The sequence below is a fragment of the Phytophthora infestans genome, genomic scaffold (assembly GCF_000142945.1).
Source record: "Phytophthora infestans T30-4 supercont1.65 genomic scaffold, whole genome shotgun sequence".
In the NCBI taxonomy this organism is placed as follows: domain Eukaryota; phylum Oomycota; class Peronosporomycetes; order Peronosporales; family Peronosporaceae; genus Phytophthora; species Phytophthora infestans.
In genome coordinates, this window is record NW_003303694.1 from 426,111 (window position 1) to 446,137 (window position 20,027).

The following is a 20,027-nucleotide window of genomic DNA, read 5'->3' on the forward strand; positions in this document are numbered from 1 at the left end:
GTGCTTTGCCAGTTCAAAACGGTTGAAAATGGATTCAGATTCAAGGCCCCAGCTGCGCGAGCGATTTCGAGCCTCCCTCCAACCAATGCGGTGGTACCTCTGGATTCAATTTCGAGAATGCTTTGCACAGAGCATACTAACATCTGTAATCGGAAGGCTGTAGCTCTGCAGAAACAGCTTAGGAGATTGGCTGATTATAAGGTGGTTCTAGATATTACTCGCCTTGGTGTGTACTCAGCGGATACCTTGCGGATTATGAAACAGTGGCACGCAGCGATGAAGTCACTTAAGCTTGTTGAGAAGGCTATGACGTGGGTCAGCACTGCTGACTTCACAATTCTATATCATAGTGGCGCAGCACACGGACCTATTGACGAAGATAAAAGCCATCCCGCTCATGTCTAGAAAGGTAAGTAGGTACGTATAGCTCGTCAACTTACGAAAGTATGTTTTAATTCTTGTTTTTGTCGGAGATACTGGATCTTATCGGCAAAACACAACTAAGTGATGATACAGTTAATGCCGTCTTGGAAGCGTTGTTCGGGTCAAGAAACGACGTCTATGTCGTTAAGCCCTGACGTGATCGAATTTATCGAGGAAGTCACTCCATCGGTCGATTTGGGCGTCTTTGGGGATGCTTTTTCCAGCGCGAAATCCGGGAAGGTTTTGATACCGATACGTTGCAGTAAAAAAATTGGTGCGGTATTATGATTGCAGCACAGCTAAATGATGTTTCAGTGTATGATCCAATGTCTTCGTCCTACGCGGTTTGCCGACCGAACGCTGGCAGAGAGAACCGTGACACAGTTTCCGGACTACTCTCCAAGGAAATATCGCGTTCACCTCTACCCAGGCGCTTTTGGCGCTCAAGTGGACAGTTATAACTGCGGGATGCTCGTCTTGCTATAAATTGAGTTGTATAGTGGAGCGCAAGATCTTAGTTTGTTGAGCAGAAAAGAGCTGCAGTATCTGTGTTACATATACCTTTTGCATTTTATTCTTGATATGTCTTTTTCAAAAGCTCTTTGTCAACATTGTAATTTACTTTGGCAACATACTTTGCACCTAATGCGATTGCTGAGGATTGATCTTCATGATCGGGGCACGCTGTTCCAGCCTGCCACTCCATGCTACCACAGGTGCATAGTCGATGAAGGCATGATATTCGACTATACGAGATGGGCTCGTACAAACCTCGTCTACAACAACTATGTTTCGCTTGATTGCACAGTCTGACGCTTTACTTATTTGGGCGTGAATCGGGACTAGTCGTGGCCAGTCGTGGCTAGTTAGTCATTCTGTGACTGTCTTTATCCCCCCAGTCGAGATAAATAACGAGTGCCAAAGTTATAAGGCGGATTGGATACCACAGTAATGAATGAATATATTGATTGTGAATTCCGGTTAATTTTAGGCTGCAGGTCAGTCAACAAGTGTCGCTCATATGTCAAAATAGAGACTGTATCTATTGGATCTTGGCTTGAAAACTGACATGGGTGACAAAATCTATCATATCGCTATATTTAGCAGGCTCTTGCGGTTGATTCGCGCTCGTTTTGACCAGTCGCCCATTTAAATTTGGAGTAAAGACCTCAATATTAATATGCGCCTTTCTGCAAACGAAAATGTCTCTAATATTTGTGCAGTTTAGGCAACTAGGCTAGATCTGAGACTAGGAAGGCGGTTTTCGTTACAATGCTACCCCCCCCCATCACACACACACACGCACACGCACACTGTTCAGCCAACTAAGAAAGGCAGATTAACTAAATGAGCCTAGCCTTCTTTGTGCCTACTAGCACTCAGAAGGCACGCACCACCGCGATCGCCACTTTCAAGCGGATGCTGGAGAAGGGGGATGTATGCGTGTGCTTCGTCGGCTTCTATCTCGCCACGAACGACAGCGGAAAGGTAGGGTTGCACGTATTACAGCGATAACATAGCATAGAAATGTAAAACTATGGCTATTTGATCAATATTCAAACTTACGTGTGCCTACTGAATTGATATTACTCAAGCAAAGCAAGACGCTAGACAAACATTAGAAAATGTGCCTGATAAAATGAGGGTCCTCCTTGTACTCAAGAGGTTTCACAGTCTCTAATCCGTTTTATATATAGCACGGCACGCGTGCATGATAAGTACCAAAATGCTGCGCTAGCGTAACGGGTGACCACCGAAGTGGTTCCTAAGGCTATTAAATGCTCGCGAGAGTGGGCAGAGTCAAAAATGTTTTGCGTCTATTTGGACGAAATACGGTGATTTGTTCCAAAAAGTGAATCCCAAATTCAAGACCGACATGCTCAAAAATTGGTTTTTCAGCAATCGAATGTAGATGCATTATTTTGTACAGTATGCCGTATTCGAAACTTTCTGTAGCTCATGTCGCCAATATGATCTCGTCTTCATCAACTACCAGAAAGTATGCGCCAACGCGATAAATCCGTTTACAATTTGGTATACGACGTGGCAGTAGGCGTGCTGCCAGGTGAAGAAACGCTTTGGAAGCATACACACCACGGCGACTACACCAGTATACAGAACATCACAGAAGATCCGACAACATCACGCCGAATTAAGCCAAGTCGGTATGCGATGGTGGCGAATGGCTGCGGGTCTCCACGGGATCTCCCACAATCCCTTTCCGAAGAAGTGTACGACGGCGGAAGCTCTCATCCACTTTACACTAGATGGCCCGCTGTGATCGTCGCGGCTGTCACCAGCACCCGACTGGTCCCTGAAGCCACTTCCGTCGTGTTGTTTTTCGTCAAATGCTTCTCTTAGAAGTCCTGCTAGCAGAAAAGTAGCGAGTAGCGCGAGCACGCGCTTAACTAGCCTTAGTGCGACTACTGCAAACGTTTTAAAGCGGCTTTGCCGGATCGGAGGCTGATTTTCCAATGGCTCCTGAACCTTGATGAGGAAATAAGTAACTGCTTCAGTTATGTGGCTGGAAACGAATCCGAGCCAAGTTGTGTCATTGAACTCGTTGACCGAATTGATCATCTCCGTTACCTCAGGCGGGCTGCCTCCACGTGTGATGATATCACACGCAGGATGAAGTAACGTCAGATGTCTCCCATTGTATTCCGCTTTGTACACACTTAGCTGGCAGTTGATAGGCAGGCTAAAAGCCGAGATGCGTTGGCTCTGCATTATCCCAAGATTGAATTCACCCACGACGTCGAGCGTGTGCAGGGCCTTATTGGAGGGGTTAAGGAGACAGAAACGAACTTTTGGCATATCGTGTATTCGGCATAAGTGCAAAGACTGGGCTGACGAGTAGCTAAATGTATGTTATGTTGCAGCACTAGGTCATGATAGCCTGGAGCGGCTTGGACGCTTACAGGTGGTTCGGTTCAGCTCTTGTACAGGTCTTAAGAAGCAACAGCTAAATGTAAGTCTCAAGTTCCTCAGCGTTCTCTCAGCGTAGCTCGTTCGGTGCTATCCGTAGCTAAAGCAGATGGCTCCAACGACCTCAATCGTCATGCGTGCTGACGAGTGCATAGAATCCGCTTAAACTACTCTTGAGGACATGCTAGCGTGGTCAGTAGCACTCAATAACGATGCTGATCTACCTGCTCGAGAACAAGAAAAAAGGCAACCTTCCTGCCCAGCTACGGATCACCTACTTACAGTCGTTCAGCGGCTTATTGTATCGAAAAAAGGTCGAGATTAAATATCGTCGCAGCTGCGCTACTTAGCGCTATAAGTCACCAACTGGCCATTAGGATCATAAACGATCACGTCAACTCAAACCAAGAGCCAAAGCCAAAGCGTAGAAAGAAACAAAATACGTACGGTATGGATGCAATCCTATGCAGCGGTATTCGTTATTTCTTCTTTGATTTGAGCAGCAGCACTCTTCTTTTTAATATTTGGCATGTGCCGTGGCTATCTTTCTTTCCTCTTTGCCATTCGCAGCAGCTAGTTTTATCGCTTCTAAAGCAACCCGTTCAGCCTCCTTCACCTCGGCTGTGACGCGTCTTTTGGCTTCCTAGGTTTCAAGCCGCTGCAACTTATTTTTCTTCTTTTTCTTGGGCAGCAGTCACTAACTCTTGCTTCTTAAGTGCCGTTCCGACCAGACTATCGATTCGCTTTTGCTTTCATTTATTCGCAACTTTCCCTTTTTTCTCTTGTGCACTTTTTAGCGGCCCTCTCGGCACTTTTTTTGTTTATATATTTCATCGCTTGCCGCACACGAGCTCATCTCCTAAATCCATTTTGGAATTTTTGTCAGTGTCCGCTATTCAAGCAGCCAATGGTTTGGCGATGTCACTTGCACTCTGTCTACATTATCTCCCATGCGCAGACCCGTTTTCAGCACACTTTGCTTCCCTAGCCGACCAACCCTCGCGTGCAGACCTTAACGCGCCGTATCGCCTGAAGCCCTATTTTGAGAAGATGTTTATACTGTTTCATTGGAGGACTCCAATGGAAGATGTGGATCATCTTATTGTCACACAAACCACATTTGACGCATAGAGTATAGATTCAGCTAGTTGTTTCTCACTGCACTCAGTAATCTGGGGATTGGCTCATGGGATCTATCGGAAAGCTCATATCCGGTACACAACATTGGATACAAATCAAGGACGACTTCTTCAGCTTCTGCTAGGGCCGTTTCGATGCTCGCTACGTGCACAAACATCTCATAAGCGATCGAGGGTGCATGCTACCGTCAGCCAGGAGCTACCTGCGAATTTGTTTTTTAGAGTGGTGGTGAAAAGAATCAAGGATCAGCATTGCTTTATAACATTCTAATAAAACTAGAAAAGACTGCTAGACCAAGATGTGGGAACTTAACGTAATGCAAGGGTAGAGATTCGCTCTAATAGAGAGATCTCGGGCAGTCGTCACCCTTTCTTTAACCCCCCACATAGATTCGATTCATACTAAGTTTGCGCTATTTTTATTAAAAATATATGAGATTACCTTCCCAAAAAAAGGCGTCATCTGCGTTAGCCGTACTTTACTAATGCCGTGCGTTGCCCGCGAAGCTCTGGATATTATCGAAAGTATTGCATCGTTGAAGCCTCTTTCTTAATAATCGCTCATTTAAATAAAATTTGCCACTATGTGAAACTTGACGAAACATTAGGTTGTTTGAATGTTGTCTTGTCCGACTGGGTCAACATTCACTTTTCTGAGATAATTAGTTTAACACATTGGCTCCGAACAGTACTCGCCAAAAACGTGTAAGCGTATGTCGTAAGATACGCCATTCATAGGATCTTGGTATTTGTGTTGGCCATGTGTTTGCAAAGGAGATTGGCATATAAGCTTTCAACAGGTTTCCGAGTCAATGTCGTAACTCATACGGCATTGAGAGGCAGCATATGCCAAGTAATGTCGTAACTATCGACTAAATCATTCAACAGATGGCTTAGATGGTACAATGTCAGGGCGTTCATTTCAGAAAACGCAAGGGAGAAGGTACATCAGCTCAAGAAACGTTGCACTCAACAACACGAAACTAACCACTCATCATATGATACGCAGCCTAAACTACCCATCGTTGACATCATTATCATCGTCGCCACTGCTTCCGCTATCGCCGCCTTGGCCACGGCGAAGCTGGAGTTCCCGCCTCGTTTTCTTGCGCTTCCCAGCACTTTGGCCCGGTCGACGCAGCACAACTCGCTTCCCTAAGTTGAGGGGAATCGCTTGGCCGGCCTGAAAGTCGTCGTGCCAGATCTCAAAACAGGTTTTGGCAACACCTTTGTAGTCTCGGCGAATCCTGTTGCATAACCAGCAGAGCAGCGCTCGCAAAAGTAAGACGTTGCAAACGACTTCCTCTTGTCTGTACGCAAGAGCGCGCAGACCTTACAAGATCGCTGACGGCGTTTTTGGACGCCGCTAACGGTGACCCAATCTTCAGACTGCTGAACACCATGGGTAAGCCGGACCGGTGCGCGCCTTCGCTTCTGGCTTGACGGAGCTCTATCCCCGCAAAATCAACGGCCTTCAGCTGTAGAAGCTGGTTTTGAAGGACCGAAAACCACTCAGAACTCCTCATAGCTACCGTTTGCTTCACCTTGGCTGCCTCTTTGTGAGAGAGGTACGCATTTACCAGCGCGAGATCTAGAAAGCCAAGAAAAAGGCTTTGTAATACTTAGAAAACCGCGTCGACATCTGAAGCGAGTATGACTGGAGGCGGAGCTGATCGTGGCGATTGACTCCGCCCATCCAGTTCTGGTAGTCTCTCACCGCCGAAGGGCACCCGACCTGAATCGCCCCAATTCGCTTGACCTTCCTCTCAATTGTGGATGGCGTCAAAACGAAGCCAGTACACAGATAGTATACTGGCTTGCGATCCCACCAGAGGTACGAAACCATACTGGGAACGGCGACCGAACGCGAATATACGAAGGAGCCGCGGGGGATGGTTGCAGGGCGTGTCTTGCTTTTTGACAGGATCTCCTTGTTGAAGCCCAGGCGGTTCGTCTGAATAGTCCCAACCACATAGATTTGCATCTTTAGTAGCTCAACAGCAAGTATCACTGACGAGTAATACCGGTCAATGACGACAACATGCCACGGGTGGCGCCGCTCTGGAGTGAGGGCAAATTTCAAGTTCCGCACGACGGCTGCTGCTCCAGTTTTAAAGTCAACTCCAGTTTCACATCCGTCCGTGTTATTCCGCTTGCCTACGTAAACTTCAAACCTAGGAAGTTACGACATACATAGCAGTTAGGATCTGAAACACCATGTAAGCTACGACATTGAATAAAGAGCAAAAAAATACCTGTGATAGTACGCGGTCTTAGCGTCACACAACATAAAAAGTTTTGAGCCGTACCGGTGGGGCTTGTCAGACATAAACATACGGGTGGTATTGCGCCTCGACGTAGCAGGCAGGACCCCTTCATCGAACGAGAACGCCGCTGGGAGAGACCAGCCAGCCAAGAACCGCTTTTGGATCTTGTCAACTACGGGTCGCACCTTCCACAGCTTGTCGCGACCGTGGTCGACGGTATTATCTACGAAGTGAAGATCGCGTAGGATATCCTGACACCGATCTCGGGTCATGTACCTCTCAAATAGTCCAGCAGGAATTGGTCCGTCCTCCACCATGGACCAGTGCGCTGCGAATCGCCTTTTCTGCGGGCAAAGCATCCGAGCAACGAGAAGGCTCACGACATGAAGAATCTCATGAGCACCGTATGCCTGCACTGCCTTCAATCGCCGAGTAATTTGTGCTACAGTCTCACGGCGGCGCCCAGTTTGCCGTGCAAAAATCCTTTCCGCACGCTTGCCGACTTGCTGAATGTTGTAGCGGTTCGTCTCCGTAGTGATCATGACCCACAAGGACTTCGGCATGAAGTAGAAGAGGGTGAGGATTGGCGATCGTTAAACGTCTAGTATATAACCAACCGGTTGAGCCTCCTCCTGGCCCAATCCAGCGTAAGCAGTTGCATCCGACACATACTCACTCGAAACCGAAGCCCACTCCATTGATCGTAGTGTTTCTTTGCGCGTCTGTTCATCTGCCCTGCTCAATGTACTTCTTCCAACCTGCAGAGATGCCAGAAAAACTTCATCCATTTCGACCGCATCACCATCTGAGAGTACGTCAACCTCTTCGTCAATATCGTCACAAGTAGAATCGCGCTCGCAGACACCGACACCATCGCTCTCGTCTGAACTGTAATCTTCATACTCACTGCTGTTCTCCCCGTCTTGCAATACGTTGACGTCGTCGTTTGGACACTGCGGAACTCGAACTCGTCGTGCGCGCTCGGTAGGTACAGATAGGCGCAGAGCACGATCGTCGATCTCCTCACTCTCCAATCCTGACGCATCGGACAGCAAGTGCAGCCCAGCCGCGGCATCTTGCTGCTCCTCGTCGGCCAGAAGATCGCTCGGTGAGAGATTGAACGCTCTCGTTACAGCGCTCTGCGAAAGAATCACCTCGGGCTCGTCGGAGGGACCGAACATCTGCGTGATAGTATTCTGCGACAGCTGAACACTGGTGTCGATTTGGGAGGGCGTTATGTCGTCGCCATCGACACCTTCTGCACTCTGAAACTGCCCATCACTTCCAGCGTCCTCCTGGGCGTGTCCAGGCTCACCGATGCCCTCAACATCCTCCTCCGTAGTGTCCTCAACCAGCAAACCTGACTGGAAGGCGTACTCTACGACCTCACTCTCGCCTACAAACACACGAGATTCCTCAGGAGATGTATACGTCCACTGTGTCTGTAGTCCTGTCGGCCGCTTGGACATCCACCCAGCTGCCTTGAGTTGCCGCCATAGGTGCCCGAAGTCGTGTGCGGCCGAAGCTGGAGCGGCGGGTTTGTCCCGGCGACTGGATCGCTTGTACGCCATCCAGCAAATTCTCGAATGAGTGGACAAGTACCCACCTTCCATCTGGTCCCCTTCCCCTTCCCTGGTTTTGTTTCGTTTCTGAAAGACCTCTCGCAGCTTATATCTTCCAAAATACTTGATCAAAGTATTGATGAATCGCTTCCGAGCCATTTGCTAATTAATAAAGCAGTATGTCGTAACTTACGACATAGTTTTATGGCTATGTCGCAAGTTACGACGTTCGGAACCAAGGTGATAAAGCTACTACGATACTAGCCGAGGGTCTGTAGAAGCTCTGGATATAAATGTTCTGTGCGAACTTAACGGAAGCGAAATCTCCCTATTGCAATATTTCATCGCATGCATTTACGATTTTTGCATTTAAAGAGGAAATTGAAAAGTTCCCGCAATTTATTGGCAATGGTAAAAATAATGTTTATTTTACTTTCGTACCAGAATCGAGCATCTAACGTAATGCGATGCCACCTCTATCACAACCACGGGTCAAGAACCCCCCGCTTCAAACTACGTCAACAGAACCTAGCACTGTTTTCAGTGAGGCGAGACTGGTTCGAGCGATCCAAACGTTTGATTCAACATGGAAGAGACCGAGTGAAGAGAAGATTGAGAGGTCACAGCTTTCAGACTTGCTTCGTAAAGCGTTATGCACTTTTCTGGAAATTGCAGCTTGCTTTGACGTACCCGACTTGGTGAAAAAAGCTCAGCTGGAAACGGTATGTACTGCTCGAGTGCTTGGATGCTTAAAGCGGTTTGTGGCAGGTATGCCACCTTCCCTTGGCGAATGCTGTGACCGCAAATGTGAACAGCGATTAATCCAGCTAGCGCTGTTGAGTATTTTGTTTCGAATGTGCCGAGAACCAAAAGTGGCTGGTTACGTCGTACGAGAAGAGCTACACATGTTTCTGATTAAAATGATGCAGAATTCTGCCTTGAAAGCACGAGCAGAGCCAGCAACTCACAGTTTTGCTGACGTAGCTTTCGATCCCCATGATCTCATGATCACCATTGATCCTTTTGATTGGATCTATCTGCCTTTGTGTAGTCGCCTGCTGAAAGAGAAGAACCACGTCTTTGTCATCCCTATGGGAATCCGGTCCTTGGTCTGTTTACTACGTGGAATTGCACTACCAACCGACGAAGTGTCCGAGTTTGAACAAATGCGAGTGAGCAGTACCACTCGCAGACACCGAAAACTCCCGTCAATTTTTGCTTTCCCTATACATGAAGACGGTGGTGAATATCACAAGACAAGTCAACTAAAACGACGTAGTCTTTGCTGCAAGGACAACGCAACAGGAAGTCAACAGCCTGAAATTCGTGCACTGTGGAGCTTGGTACTGGACGACAATTCAAAAATTCATCTCGCCCTTCGATCACTCATCGCGCTTGGTATCAATCTTCCGCAACCTTCGTTAGAATACAACTCGCTCTTGCGTGAGGGGGACGACATCCGCCGTTCACTTCGGAAATACAGTCTCTTACCGCCTAGCAACCACAAACTGGAGAACGTGCTGTCATCGCTCAATGCTGGGAGAGGCTCAACGCGCACGGATCTGCTCCCATTCCAGCGTTTAGCTACCAAGAAATTTGCTTTGGCACGCATTGCTACCGCAGCACTGTCATTATTTGCCGAAGATAAGTCCACACAAATAGCTGCTACTTCGAAAGAGCAAGTGTCTACGGGTGGACGGAGAACACTCAGCCCGATCAGTCAGAAACGTGACTGTGCAAAGAAACAGGAAGCATTTTCCATTCGTCAACGTCTTAGCGCTGCGTCTGAGGCTGCACGTGTCGAGGTAGAAAGACGAAAGGATCATTATCGAAGCTCTGGCCTCGAGAGATATCGCCAGAGACTTGCGATCCGAAAGGCGTGCGACGATGTTGAACGTCTTCGGAGTCATTTAGTGAGTAGTCTAGGAATCTTGTGCATTGGACGACAACACCCCGATCCGCAGCAATCTTTTGCCGAGTGGATTAAGTCACTGCCAACACTCGAAACGCTTCAACTTGAACGCCAACAACAGCAGGAAATGCGCCAACGCCAAATTCTGGAGCAACAATACCAAAGAGAAGCTCAACGTCGTCATGAGCGAGATGAATGCAATATAATGCACGGGAACGACTACAACGTACCAGAAGAAAACGAAGTATCGATACGACAGCAGAAACATAAACAGTTTCTTAGAATGCAGGCAGAAATGCGCCAACTGGAGCAACGGGGTACAGCTGACAGCACCGTCAATAGAACCGAAGAAATGAAAGAGAAACGAGCCGCTCAAGAACGTCAGCGCCTGCTTCAGCTAGACGATCAACGGCGTGAGAGACGTGAATCGGAGAAAATGAGTCGTGAAGATCTTTACTATGTCGAGCGCATTTTACGAGCTAAGGCAAAGGCTAAGGAGGAGCAGGGGAAACGAGAGAGACGTGCAGATCATCAGAAGAATGCTATCGAAGAGCAGCAGAGACATATCACGCGAATGCGTCTGCTAGATGAAGAGAAACGACTTGCAGAGCGAGAAAGCAGTGGGATGAGACTCGAAGACTTGCTGGGTAGACAGATACGACTCCGAGAGGCTGAGAAAGCGAAGGAAGTGTTGCATAATGAATGGCGTGAGAGGAAGACAATGCAAGCAGAGGAACACGACTGTCGATCTCGTTGGATACTGCGGGAACGAGCTTTGATTAAACAGCAACAGGAAGAGCTGAAGCAACAGAGAGCTGAGGCACGGAGACGGAAGCGACACCAGCAACGAGAAGAAAGAGAGCTCAGAGATGCATGGACTGAAACTTGGGATAACGACGGCAACAAGTTTTTCTACAACTCCATTACCGGGGCGTCCCAATGGGAGGTACCAGACCAGCTTTGATACTTTATTGCTACAACGCTTCAACATATACAAACACCGACGTCTCTCAATCCTCGTCATCTGCTACACTGTGGTGCCGAGTCTAGGTATTGTATCTTCAAGAAATATTTAAAAATCTATTCATACTCTTCGTTAACTGCTCTTGCGTCTCGTTCTCGAGCTTGATCCCACTCTTCAAGACCTTTAACTTCATTCCAGTCGATTTGGAACTCTTTAAACTGTTCCGCAGAACCCCAATCCGACTCAGATGTCGGTATAAATGGTTCGAATTCGCCACTTGGGAAAATTTGGTCTACTGCAAAGTCAAAGAATTTTTCCCATTCTCGGACCGCTTCTTCATTTTCCGACAATTTCGACCGATTTCTCTTGATAAGCTGCGCCATTCTCTTGTGGAAGGCTGTATCGGTGGCCAACTTGACGGCTAAGGCCACATAGTCGTCCAATGAAGTCGCAATGAGGTCATTGATCCCCATTTGTCGATAGAAACCATACGTTATTCGTGAGGCCCAGAGCTCGTTCGGGAACGTCACTACTGGAACACCAGCAGCAAAAGCTTGCAGTGACGCACGTGGCCGTGTGAGATGAAGACTCGCGATAACAGCGTCTGCAGCCCGCATAAGCATCGTCTCCTGTTTTTGATCCACATCGGTGAGGAAGTGCAATCGACCTTGATCGACACCTGCAGCCTCCATACGTGCTTGTAGTTGACTCTTCCAGATCTTCCGACTTGACGTCGACAGAAGGAAGAGCCGTGCTGTCTGGTCCTTCTCAAAGAGCTTCACTACCGCAGCGTCAAAGTCAGGATGGATATGGATAATCGACTGGTTGAAAAGACATTAAAACAAGATAAGAACACTCGATAGCATCAAGGTAACACAGTTTTAAACAAACCTCGATGGCAAGGTAGAAGTGAAAGTCTGACGAAATGTCAAAGCGCTCTTCGATCGCTTTGCGGACCTGACCTCGATTGATGCTCTTCTTCGATAATGCTGGCAGCTTGTGGTAGATTCCCATTCCTCTGCATCAGAAGAAAAATCGTTAGCATCCCATGTATCACTGTGACAATAATACTATCGCCTTACTTGAGTTGGTAGATAGCTTCGGAGTAATGCGAACTGGCAGTACTGTGCTCGTGTTCGCTAGTGAGGTAAAAGTCCATTGTTGGCACACCCGATGTGTCAGCGTTGCCCCACCAGACCGCCTGAACTGGAGCCAGCCGAGCTAGCGACACGAAATACGTCGTTTTATCCATACCAAGCTGAGAAGATCACCATGGTTAAGCCACATTAAACTAGAGATTGGAAGAGGCAACTACACCAACCTCAGGGTAGATCAGCACATCCGTTTTCCACGCCCGAATTTCCTCTCGAGCCATGCGCACATCTTTCGGAAGAGCAACAATCTGAGCCATGAATTGACCGGTTAGCCATGGCCGGATACAGGTCAAAAGCTACTTACCGTGTCGGTAATCGCCTCGACTTCCTTGACCACCTTCATAGACTTGCTTTGTCCTATCGCGAAGACGATAATCTCGTACTTGTCTCGGTTGAACTTGGGTATCAACTCCGACATGTATAAACCCACAGCCGAATTGAAGATATAGCGCGAGACGAAGCCAACTCGCAAGCGTCGAGGACCGATCTACACGTGTACAATCGACACATTAGTGCAAACTAAGTTAGAAATACTATGCTCGGCCACTCAAGTTACCTCTGGTCTCTCTGTATCCTTCATCTGTTGAGTGTACGGCAGTGGAATGATGCCGTAGCTGGCCACATAATCTTCACGGATCAGCTGCCGCTGGTACAGTAATTGCCAATACAACTGGCCCATAGCTGCCTTGAGTTCGCGGTTGTTTCGGTTGTGAGCTGTCAACGTAATGGCGGTAGATAGAGAAACCCGATTGGGGTCCACCTCCGTCATCTCGAGCGAGTCCACTGGCTCGTATCAGTCGAAATATGAGGTTAACAACACCTTCCCAAGTAGCCACAACATTAGAAGAACTCACGATTGTGTAGCAAAGCCTCGACTTCAAGTTCAAAACGATCACGCCACGCGTCGATTTCTTTCTGCGTTGCAGGAAGCACACGCGGCAAAACTGTCGCTTTCATCACCATAATCCGCGTTCGAGGGTGGAAGCGGTCGAAGATTTCGTCGCCAAGAACCTGGTTGTAAAGATCAATACTTTTCTGTGGTTCTCCAAGCGCCTCCAACGTCTCGGCAAGGTTTAGCTACAATATATAACGCACAAACATGGTTAGTCTCGCAATATAAGAGCTTCACTTTGACTCCAGCTTCATGAAGCTTACTGTGCCTGCAAGAAGACCAAGCTCCGACGATCGTTGATATTCATTCCGAGCCGTTTCAAACTGACCAGCGTTTGCCAGTAAATTACCACGGTCATTGTGAAACACTGGCTCGTCCGGCCAGCGTTCCAGAGCCTCGTTTAGGCAGCGATCGGCATGGTACCAGCCGTCGGTGACGCGGATGAGCTCGCACAGCCTCCCTGTCGCATCTTTTGCCACATTTTCTGCCTTTGTCGGCTCCAGTTGACTGTACAGTTGGCTCATCGGTGTGCTCGCCACTTTGCTGTACTGCTTAAAGGCTTCCTCCCACTTCCCTTTGGCCTGCATGGCATCTCCCAGATTTACTGCCGCTTGGACCTGCATAGGGTTGAGCTCAATTGCGCGACGGTAATGCTTGATGGCTTCATCTACGCGTCCAAGAGACTTTAGACAGATCCCCAGCGAGTTGTGGAAATTCTCCTCGCTTTCGTTCGACTGCACTGCTTGGTTCAGCAAAGGCAGCGCTTTTTGCAGCTCTCCGTCCTGATATAGCGCCAGACCGAGAAGATGTTGAGCTGGTCCGTGATTTGGGAAAATGGCCAGCACGTAGCGGTAAATCCCAGATGCAGTTTCGCGATCCTGAGTCTTGTGCAGCTCTGCACCCGCTTCCAGGGCGTCAGCAACGCTCAAGCGGTCGTCAACGCCTGGTAATAGTATAGAGCCGACCGAGAACGTTCGTGTGGATAGCGCCACCATGTTGCCTTCGTTCTCGAGCCCGACAGTCAGAGCGTAAGAGAGACCTGGGATCAGCCCTGCAACGTGGAAGGTGGTGTAGTTCAAGCTCTGATCGAAGCAGGTCTCATCTATGTCGCCTGCCCCATTGTCAAGTACCACGTCGGGTGGTACGTAGGCTGGCTGCATCACGATACAGACCCTGGAGCGACGTAGACCGGAGCTTAGCAGCTCGGAGCGCACCTCGATCTCCACTTGCAGCTGTGTACCTGCCACCATCATATCGTTCAGCGGATGCAGGATCTCCAACAACGGGAGCGTGTAGTACGGCATGGGATCATTGAATCCAGGCGACAGCGCGGCAACAATAGCCACGCACACGCAGGAGCACAAGACCCAGAGAGATGAAGCCATCTTCCGAAAGTTGGAAGATACTGTAACCTCCTTGATTTGCATGGCTACACCTGTTTTTAGCCAATAGTAGTAAAGATTACTCTTTTTAAATACCAGTCAGATTGCGGAATTATCAACGGTTCAATGGCCACCCGTCACTTGTAAAGACGCAAGCTACCGTCGCTACGTTAATTGACTGCATCATGGCCGAGCACAACCGTTACGAGCACCCGCTGGTGAGTCGCTATGCCACCAAGGAGATGAGCGAGATTTGGTCGCCGGACCGCAAGTTCTCGACGTGGCGTCAGCTGTGGCTGGCGCTGGCCAAGTCTGAGAAGGAGTTGGGTCTCGCCATCACGCAGGAGCAGCTCGATGCTATGGCCGCCCACCTCACGGACATTGACTACGAGTACGCAGCTGAGATGGAGAAGAAGTTCCGCCACGATGTCATGGCTCACGTGCACGCGTTCGGCAAGGAGGCGCCTGTGGCTATGCCTATCATCCACTTGGGAGCTACCAGTTGCTACGTGGGCGACAACGCCGATATTATCCAGATCAAGCAGGGTTTGCAGCTTATTCAGCGTAAGATGGTCAAAGCCATTAAGGTGCTGGCCGACTTTGCGCTTGAGTACAAGGACATGCCCGCTATGGGCTTCACGCACTTCCAGCCGGCGCAGCTCGTGACGGTCGGCAAGCGTGCCTCTCTTTGGCTGCAGGACTTGTGGCTGGACTTCCAGCAACTTAATGAGCAGATCGACAGTCTGCCCATGCGTGGCGTCAAGGGCACCACCGGTACTCAGGCCAGTTTCTTGGACCTGTTCGAGGGTGACCATGAGAAGGTGAGACGAGGGTTTCGAGACTTGCTAAGTCTTACGCGTTGACTTATTATGATTTATTGTTGAATGCTTTATCAGGTTAAGAAGCTGAACGAGCTGGTGGCCGAGAAGATGGGCTTCAAGAAGGTCATTCCCGTGTCTGGCCAGACCTACACCCGTAAGATTGATTACTTTGTGCTGTCCATCCTGTCGGGTATCGCCCAGTCGGCCTACAAGATGGCCGGTGACATCCGTCTTCTTGCCAACATGAAGGAGATCGAGGAGCCGTTTGAGAAGAACCAGATCGGCTCTTCAGCCATGGCATACAAGCGTAACCCCATGCGCTCAGAGCGTATCTGCAGTCTCGCGCGTTACGTCATCTCTCTTACGGACAACGCTGCGCAGACCCACGCTGCTCAGTGGTTCGAGCGTACACTCGACGACTCGGCCAACCGGTGCGTTGTCTCTCTAGCTTCTTGCAGACCAATTTGTCTTCTTATTGCTGGATACTGACATCTATATATTTCGTCCTACAGTCGTATGGTGCTGCCGGAGGCTTTCCTGGCCACGGACGTCATCCTGAACCTGATCACCAACGTGTCGGACGGTCTGCAGGTGTGGCCCAACGTGATCAAGGCCCACATTAAGGCTGAGCTGCCCTTCATGGCCACGGAGAACATCCTGATGGCTTGTGTGAAGGCCGGTGGTGACCGTCAGGAGCTGCACGAAGCCATCCGCACGCACTCTATGGAGGCTGGCAAGCGCGTTAAGGTGGAGGGTGCTGCCAACGACCTGCTGGAGCGCATTGCCGCCGACCCTCTATTCAAGGCTGTGCACGACCACATGGACGCGCTGCTGGACCCGTCGCTCTTCATCGGCCGCTGCCCGCAGCAGGTTGAGGAGTTCATTAGGGAGGAGATTGCCCCCATCCTCAAGGAACACGCCAAGCTGCTTGACGTGGAGAGCGTCGATGGCATCAACGTCTAAGTCATGTAGTTGACGCCATGAAAAACATGTGATGTGAGTCACAGATGCTCCAGTTAGAGCAAATTTCACGAATTCTCTACATGTAGCAGAAAATTTTCATTTCATTTTAGAAATGCAGTTTAACAGTTCAATCTAGCCTCTATAAATATATAGTATAAGCAATTTCACAGGCTATTGCCGGTGGCTCCCTTCACTTTCACCAGAGCCGCTCTTCACATACTAACGCCATGTCAAGCAGCTCGTCCAGTGGCTTCTCGGACGAGGACCTGGAGGCACCAGCGCCAAGTGCCGCGACCCCGCCGGCCACGGAGCTGAGCCATGCGGTTGAGCTAGCTCAGATCTGCTCCTTCTGTACCACGTTCCGCCAGCCATTGCGCCTACCGAGCTTCTCTCGAACGGTAAGACGTCGTTTAGAGCTTCCGGGGTGTTGAGTCGCTAGAGGAGGCTTCTGAGGCGAATCCTGGGCCTCAGGGGCCACGGGGGGAGTCGTGGAAATGGCCACAGATAGCTCTACATCTCCGCGACGTCCTCGTATCCTCTACACTTGGGATTTGTATGCAGGGCATGAAGGTTTGCCCCCTCGACGTCAAGGCTCACCCAATGTGTCATACCTGTTACCATCGATTCCAGGACCTCCAAGAAGCCATTCTCGGCGTTTCCAACGGCGATATGACTAACGTAAGTTGGCGATTATGCTACTGCATTGCGGTGACGATTCTAACGAGCGTTGTGGCGTTCTGGTGGTCTCTCAGGTGGAATTGTTGGCCGAATTGCACTTCAAGTTGGCTCGCGAACACCCGACAGCGAAAATGGAAAAAATGTGAGTGCGTTGTTATTGCCAATTGGCGACGAGGCCGTACAGCCAATGGTTGTGTCTACACTCGTACTGATGCGCTTTGGTGTTGATTCACAGGGTGCAAGATTGGGAAAAGACCTTGGCTCGCAAACTGCAGGAAAACTGGCGCAAGGAGTTCACGGCGAATCCCATGGGCGGAGGCGTGTCGTATGCACAGTTGACGGTGTTTGAAAGGGTATGGTTGCTCGTTTTCTTAAGGGGGGGGGTCGATGTTTCGTGCTGATAGTATAGTTACCCGTAGGTGAAAATTCTGGATGCATTGTGTCATTGGAAACTTGACACGTGTGCGGAAATCCACAAACATATTGCGAATTTGCAGAAAGAAAACGACAACGAGGGCATTAAGCGACTGGTAAAGTGGATAATTGTCATAATTTTTTGTAGCGTGGTCTAATAAAGGGGTTTGGTAAACATAGCGAGCAGGGGAGATCGGAACGGATGATGAGGGAGTGTCCTACTGGTATTTCGATGATGGATGTTGGATATATGCCGAAGACAAGCCACGGTGGCAGCTAGAAGATCGGTACGACACGAGTCATGGTGCATCTACAACGTCTGCTAACTACCCTCTGTTGTTCTAGAAAACCGTCGTATATGGTGGAGTTTGCAAGCGCCAAACGAATCCGATTATCTATTAATTTTGACCCGGACCAAGACTCGACTGCTCCACCGCTGCGGTTGCCCGTAAAAACTGTGGCTTTCGCTGACGAAGTCAAGGAGGAGAAGATGGAGAAGGTCGAGATAATCCAAAACTTGTCGGATTCCAAGGTCAAAAGCGAAGATATTTCTGCCGAGACAGTCAAAGTGCAAGCGTCAGTTGAGCTGGCGAAGACGGAGAGCGAAGAGTCGATGTCGGTCTCTATGGCCAAGGAGGTTCCCATCACTACACATGGAACGAATGCTGCTGTAAAAGAAGAGTCATCACCTATTGTGCAGAGTCCGCCTGCCAGGAGAATGGACATCAATGCGCTGTGTGCGTCCGTGTCTCCGTTGAGCGAAAACGCCGTCCCACATCAGTCCAATGGATCTGCTCGGAAGCAAGATGCCGACTACGTGAGTAAAGCGGAAGGTGTGGCTACTGTTTCCATTACGAGTGAAGCATCACGATCGCTGAGTAAAGCGCAGGAAGACGTGAGTTTATCGCACAAGAGTGACAAGAGTACGGCCTTGAACGAGAAGGATGGCTCGATTGCTAAGAGCTCAGGAAAGGAATCACCAGTGAAGAGTAACGAAGACAATGCAGGTGATCATACTCACCCATCTGTAGTGGCTGTTGTGGGCTCCAAAAAGCGTACAATTATCGACGACGACAGCAGCGATAGCAGCAGTAGCGATGTCGATACCTCGACGGAGAAGAAGGCGGCATCATCTCCGCCACCAAGGAAGAAACGCAGAGCGAGCATTGAGAATGCCAATAGCGCACCTGCATTGAGCTCCGAAACCAGCACAGATGAATCCATGAAGCCCGTTAACACTCAACTCAACGGGACAACGACCTCTCTAGAGTCCGTAGGCGACACTGTGGCTACAGAAACGAGTCCAGTAGAGGCTATCCCTGATAACGAGTCCACGATGTCCAAAGAAGTTAGCTCCGCGTCGTCTAAAACGGATACTAAAGCCAAAGAATCGAGCACTTCGACCACAGCACCGAAAGACACCAGCAGTGAAGAAACTGACGCGAAGAAGCCCGAGGAGACAGCAAGTCAAGTATCAGCGTCAGGTGCTGCTTCTGCGTCACCGACGGACCCAACTGCAGCCCCGGAATTGTTCGACATTACTTGCGAGAGCTGCAAAAAGTGCTATGATATGAGGTACGTGGACCCTCCGTTAGTGGAGCGACCAACAGAAGAGTGGCGGTGTTTCGAGTGCCTGGTGAACGACGCTCGCGGCTGGCCTCGTCGACGGAAATCCACCCCTAGGGAGCCTTTTTCTCCGCGTGATGAGGATTCGTCATCTAGGAGACGAAGCTCATCGACAAAGTCTCGTAGTGGTTCTTCATCCTCGAAAAAGTCAAAGAAAAGCTCCAGTAAAAGCCGTTCCAGCTCCTCCTCCAAGAAGAAAAGCAGCCACAGCAGCTCGTCCAAACGCAAGTCGTCGAGTAGCAAGAGCAGCTCGGGCAAGAAATTGTCGTCGTCGTCTTCAAAGAAGCACAAGAAGCGCAAGTCGTCGTCGTCTTCGCATCACAGCAGTCACGGTCACCATCGAAGGCGGCACCACTATCATCATGCGGAATTTGCCAAGCTTGTTACTTTGTTCCGAGAGCGACAGGAACAGCGTCTTGGTATTGAAGAAGCTCGCATCAATGGAGACCTCCAGATGGCTTTTGATGAAGCTCCACAGGGCTGGCGTGTGGTTAGCTCCACGCTTGAAAACTTACGAGCACTGATTGAGTCGCTGTCAGGTGGATCTCTGGAGCAAGACCGACTGCGAGGACGCCTTATCTTGATCATGAAAGAACAAGAGAAACAAGAAGAGCAGCGACGGAAGCAACAAGAACTTGCGTGGAATATTCTACCACGACGGCAGTCGTCTCGCATAGCGATCGGGAGAATGAAGAACCAGTCCACGCAGGAGTCGGACGTAAGTGTTGTTGCAGCTGTAGTTCTGGTCGGTTCATGAGTGCTGATTGGTGCTTTGCTTACAGGCCGAAGACAGATATTCTGACGACGACGTGGAGAGTCGACGTCCCGGTTTACGGTCGAGAAGATCGCCCGACGGTGATGGCAAGCAAAAGCACGACCGGTGCGCTCTGGGGTTGTCTTCG

General features: G+C 49.5%; 6 protein-coding genes across 6 annotated transcripts; 4 read left to right on the top strand and 2 right to left on the bottom strand.

Annotated features, from left to right (window-relative positions):
• Positions 1–10,206: 10,206 nt before the first annotated feature.
• PITG_17980 (uncharacterized protein) lies at positions 10,207–11,195 on the top strand (the record flags this gene model as incomplete). The annotated part of the gene is made up of 2 exons (XM_002997865.1): positions 10,207–10,224; positions 10,284–11,195. 2 exons carry the CDS (start codon positions 10,207–10,209, stop codon positions 11,193–11,195), a joined length of 930 nt encoding a protein of 309 aa, XP_002997911.1.
• Positions 11,196–11,438: 243 nt separating this feature from the next.
• On the bottom strand, positions 11,439–12,209 carry PITG_17981 (uncharacterized protein; the record flags this gene model as incomplete). The annotated part of the gene is made up of 3 exons (XM_002997866.1): positions 11,439–11,490; positions 11,544–12,016; positions 12,087–12,209. The coding sequence occupies 3 exons, from the start codon at positions 12,207–12,209 to the stop codon at positions 11,439–11,441; spliced, it is 648 nt and encodes a 215-aa protein (XP_002997912.1).
• A 64-nt stretch (positions 12,210–12,273) lies between these two features.
• PITG_17982 (uncharacterized protein) lies at positions 12,274–14,626 on the bottom strand (the record flags this gene model as incomplete). Its single annotated transcript, XM_002997867.1, has 7 exons — positions 12,274–12,453; positions 12,517–12,597; positions 12,654–12,836; positions 12,906–13,132; positions 13,204–13,426; positions 13,505–13,738; positions 13,781–14,626. 7 exons carry the CDS (start codon positions 14,624–14,626, stop codon positions 12,274–12,276), a joined length of 1,974 nt encoding a protein of 657 aa, XP_002997913.1.
• Positions 14,627–14,778: 152 nt separating this feature from the next.
• PITG_17983 (adenylosuccinate lyase) lies at positions 14,779–16,557 on the top strand (the record flags this gene model as incomplete). Its single annotated transcript, XM_002997868.1, has 3 exons — positions 14,779–15,444; positions 15,520–15,875; positions 15,957–16,557. The coding sequence occupies 3 exons, from the start codon at positions 14,809–14,811 to the stop codon at positions 16,405–16,407; spliced, it is 1,443 nt and encodes a 480-aa protein (XP_002997914.1).
• Positions 16,558–16,634: 77 nt separating this feature from the next.
• PITG_17984 (uncharacterized protein) lies at positions 16,635–17,951 on the top strand (the record flags this gene model as incomplete). The annotated part of the gene is made up of 8 exons (XM_002997869.1): positions 16,635–16,653; positions 16,737–16,805; positions 17,048–17,085; positions 17,160–17,227; positions 17,321–17,405; positions 17,505–17,615; positions 17,680–17,797; positions 17,845–17,951. 8 exons carry the CDS (start codon positions 16,635–16,637, stop codon positions 17,949–17,951), a joined length of 615 nt encoding a protein of 204 aa, XP_002997915.1.
• A 1,118-nt stretch (positions 17,952–19,069) lies between these two features.
• On the top strand, positions 19,070–19,927 carry PITG_17985 (uncharacterized protein; the record flags this gene model as incomplete). Its single annotated transcript, XM_002997870.1, has 2 exons — positions 19,070–19,861; positions 19,919–19,927. 2 exons carry the CDS (start codon positions 19,070–19,072, stop codon positions 19,925–19,927), a joined length of 801 nt encoding a protein of 266 aa, XP_002997916.1.
• Positions 19,928–20,027: the final 100 nt, after the last annotated feature.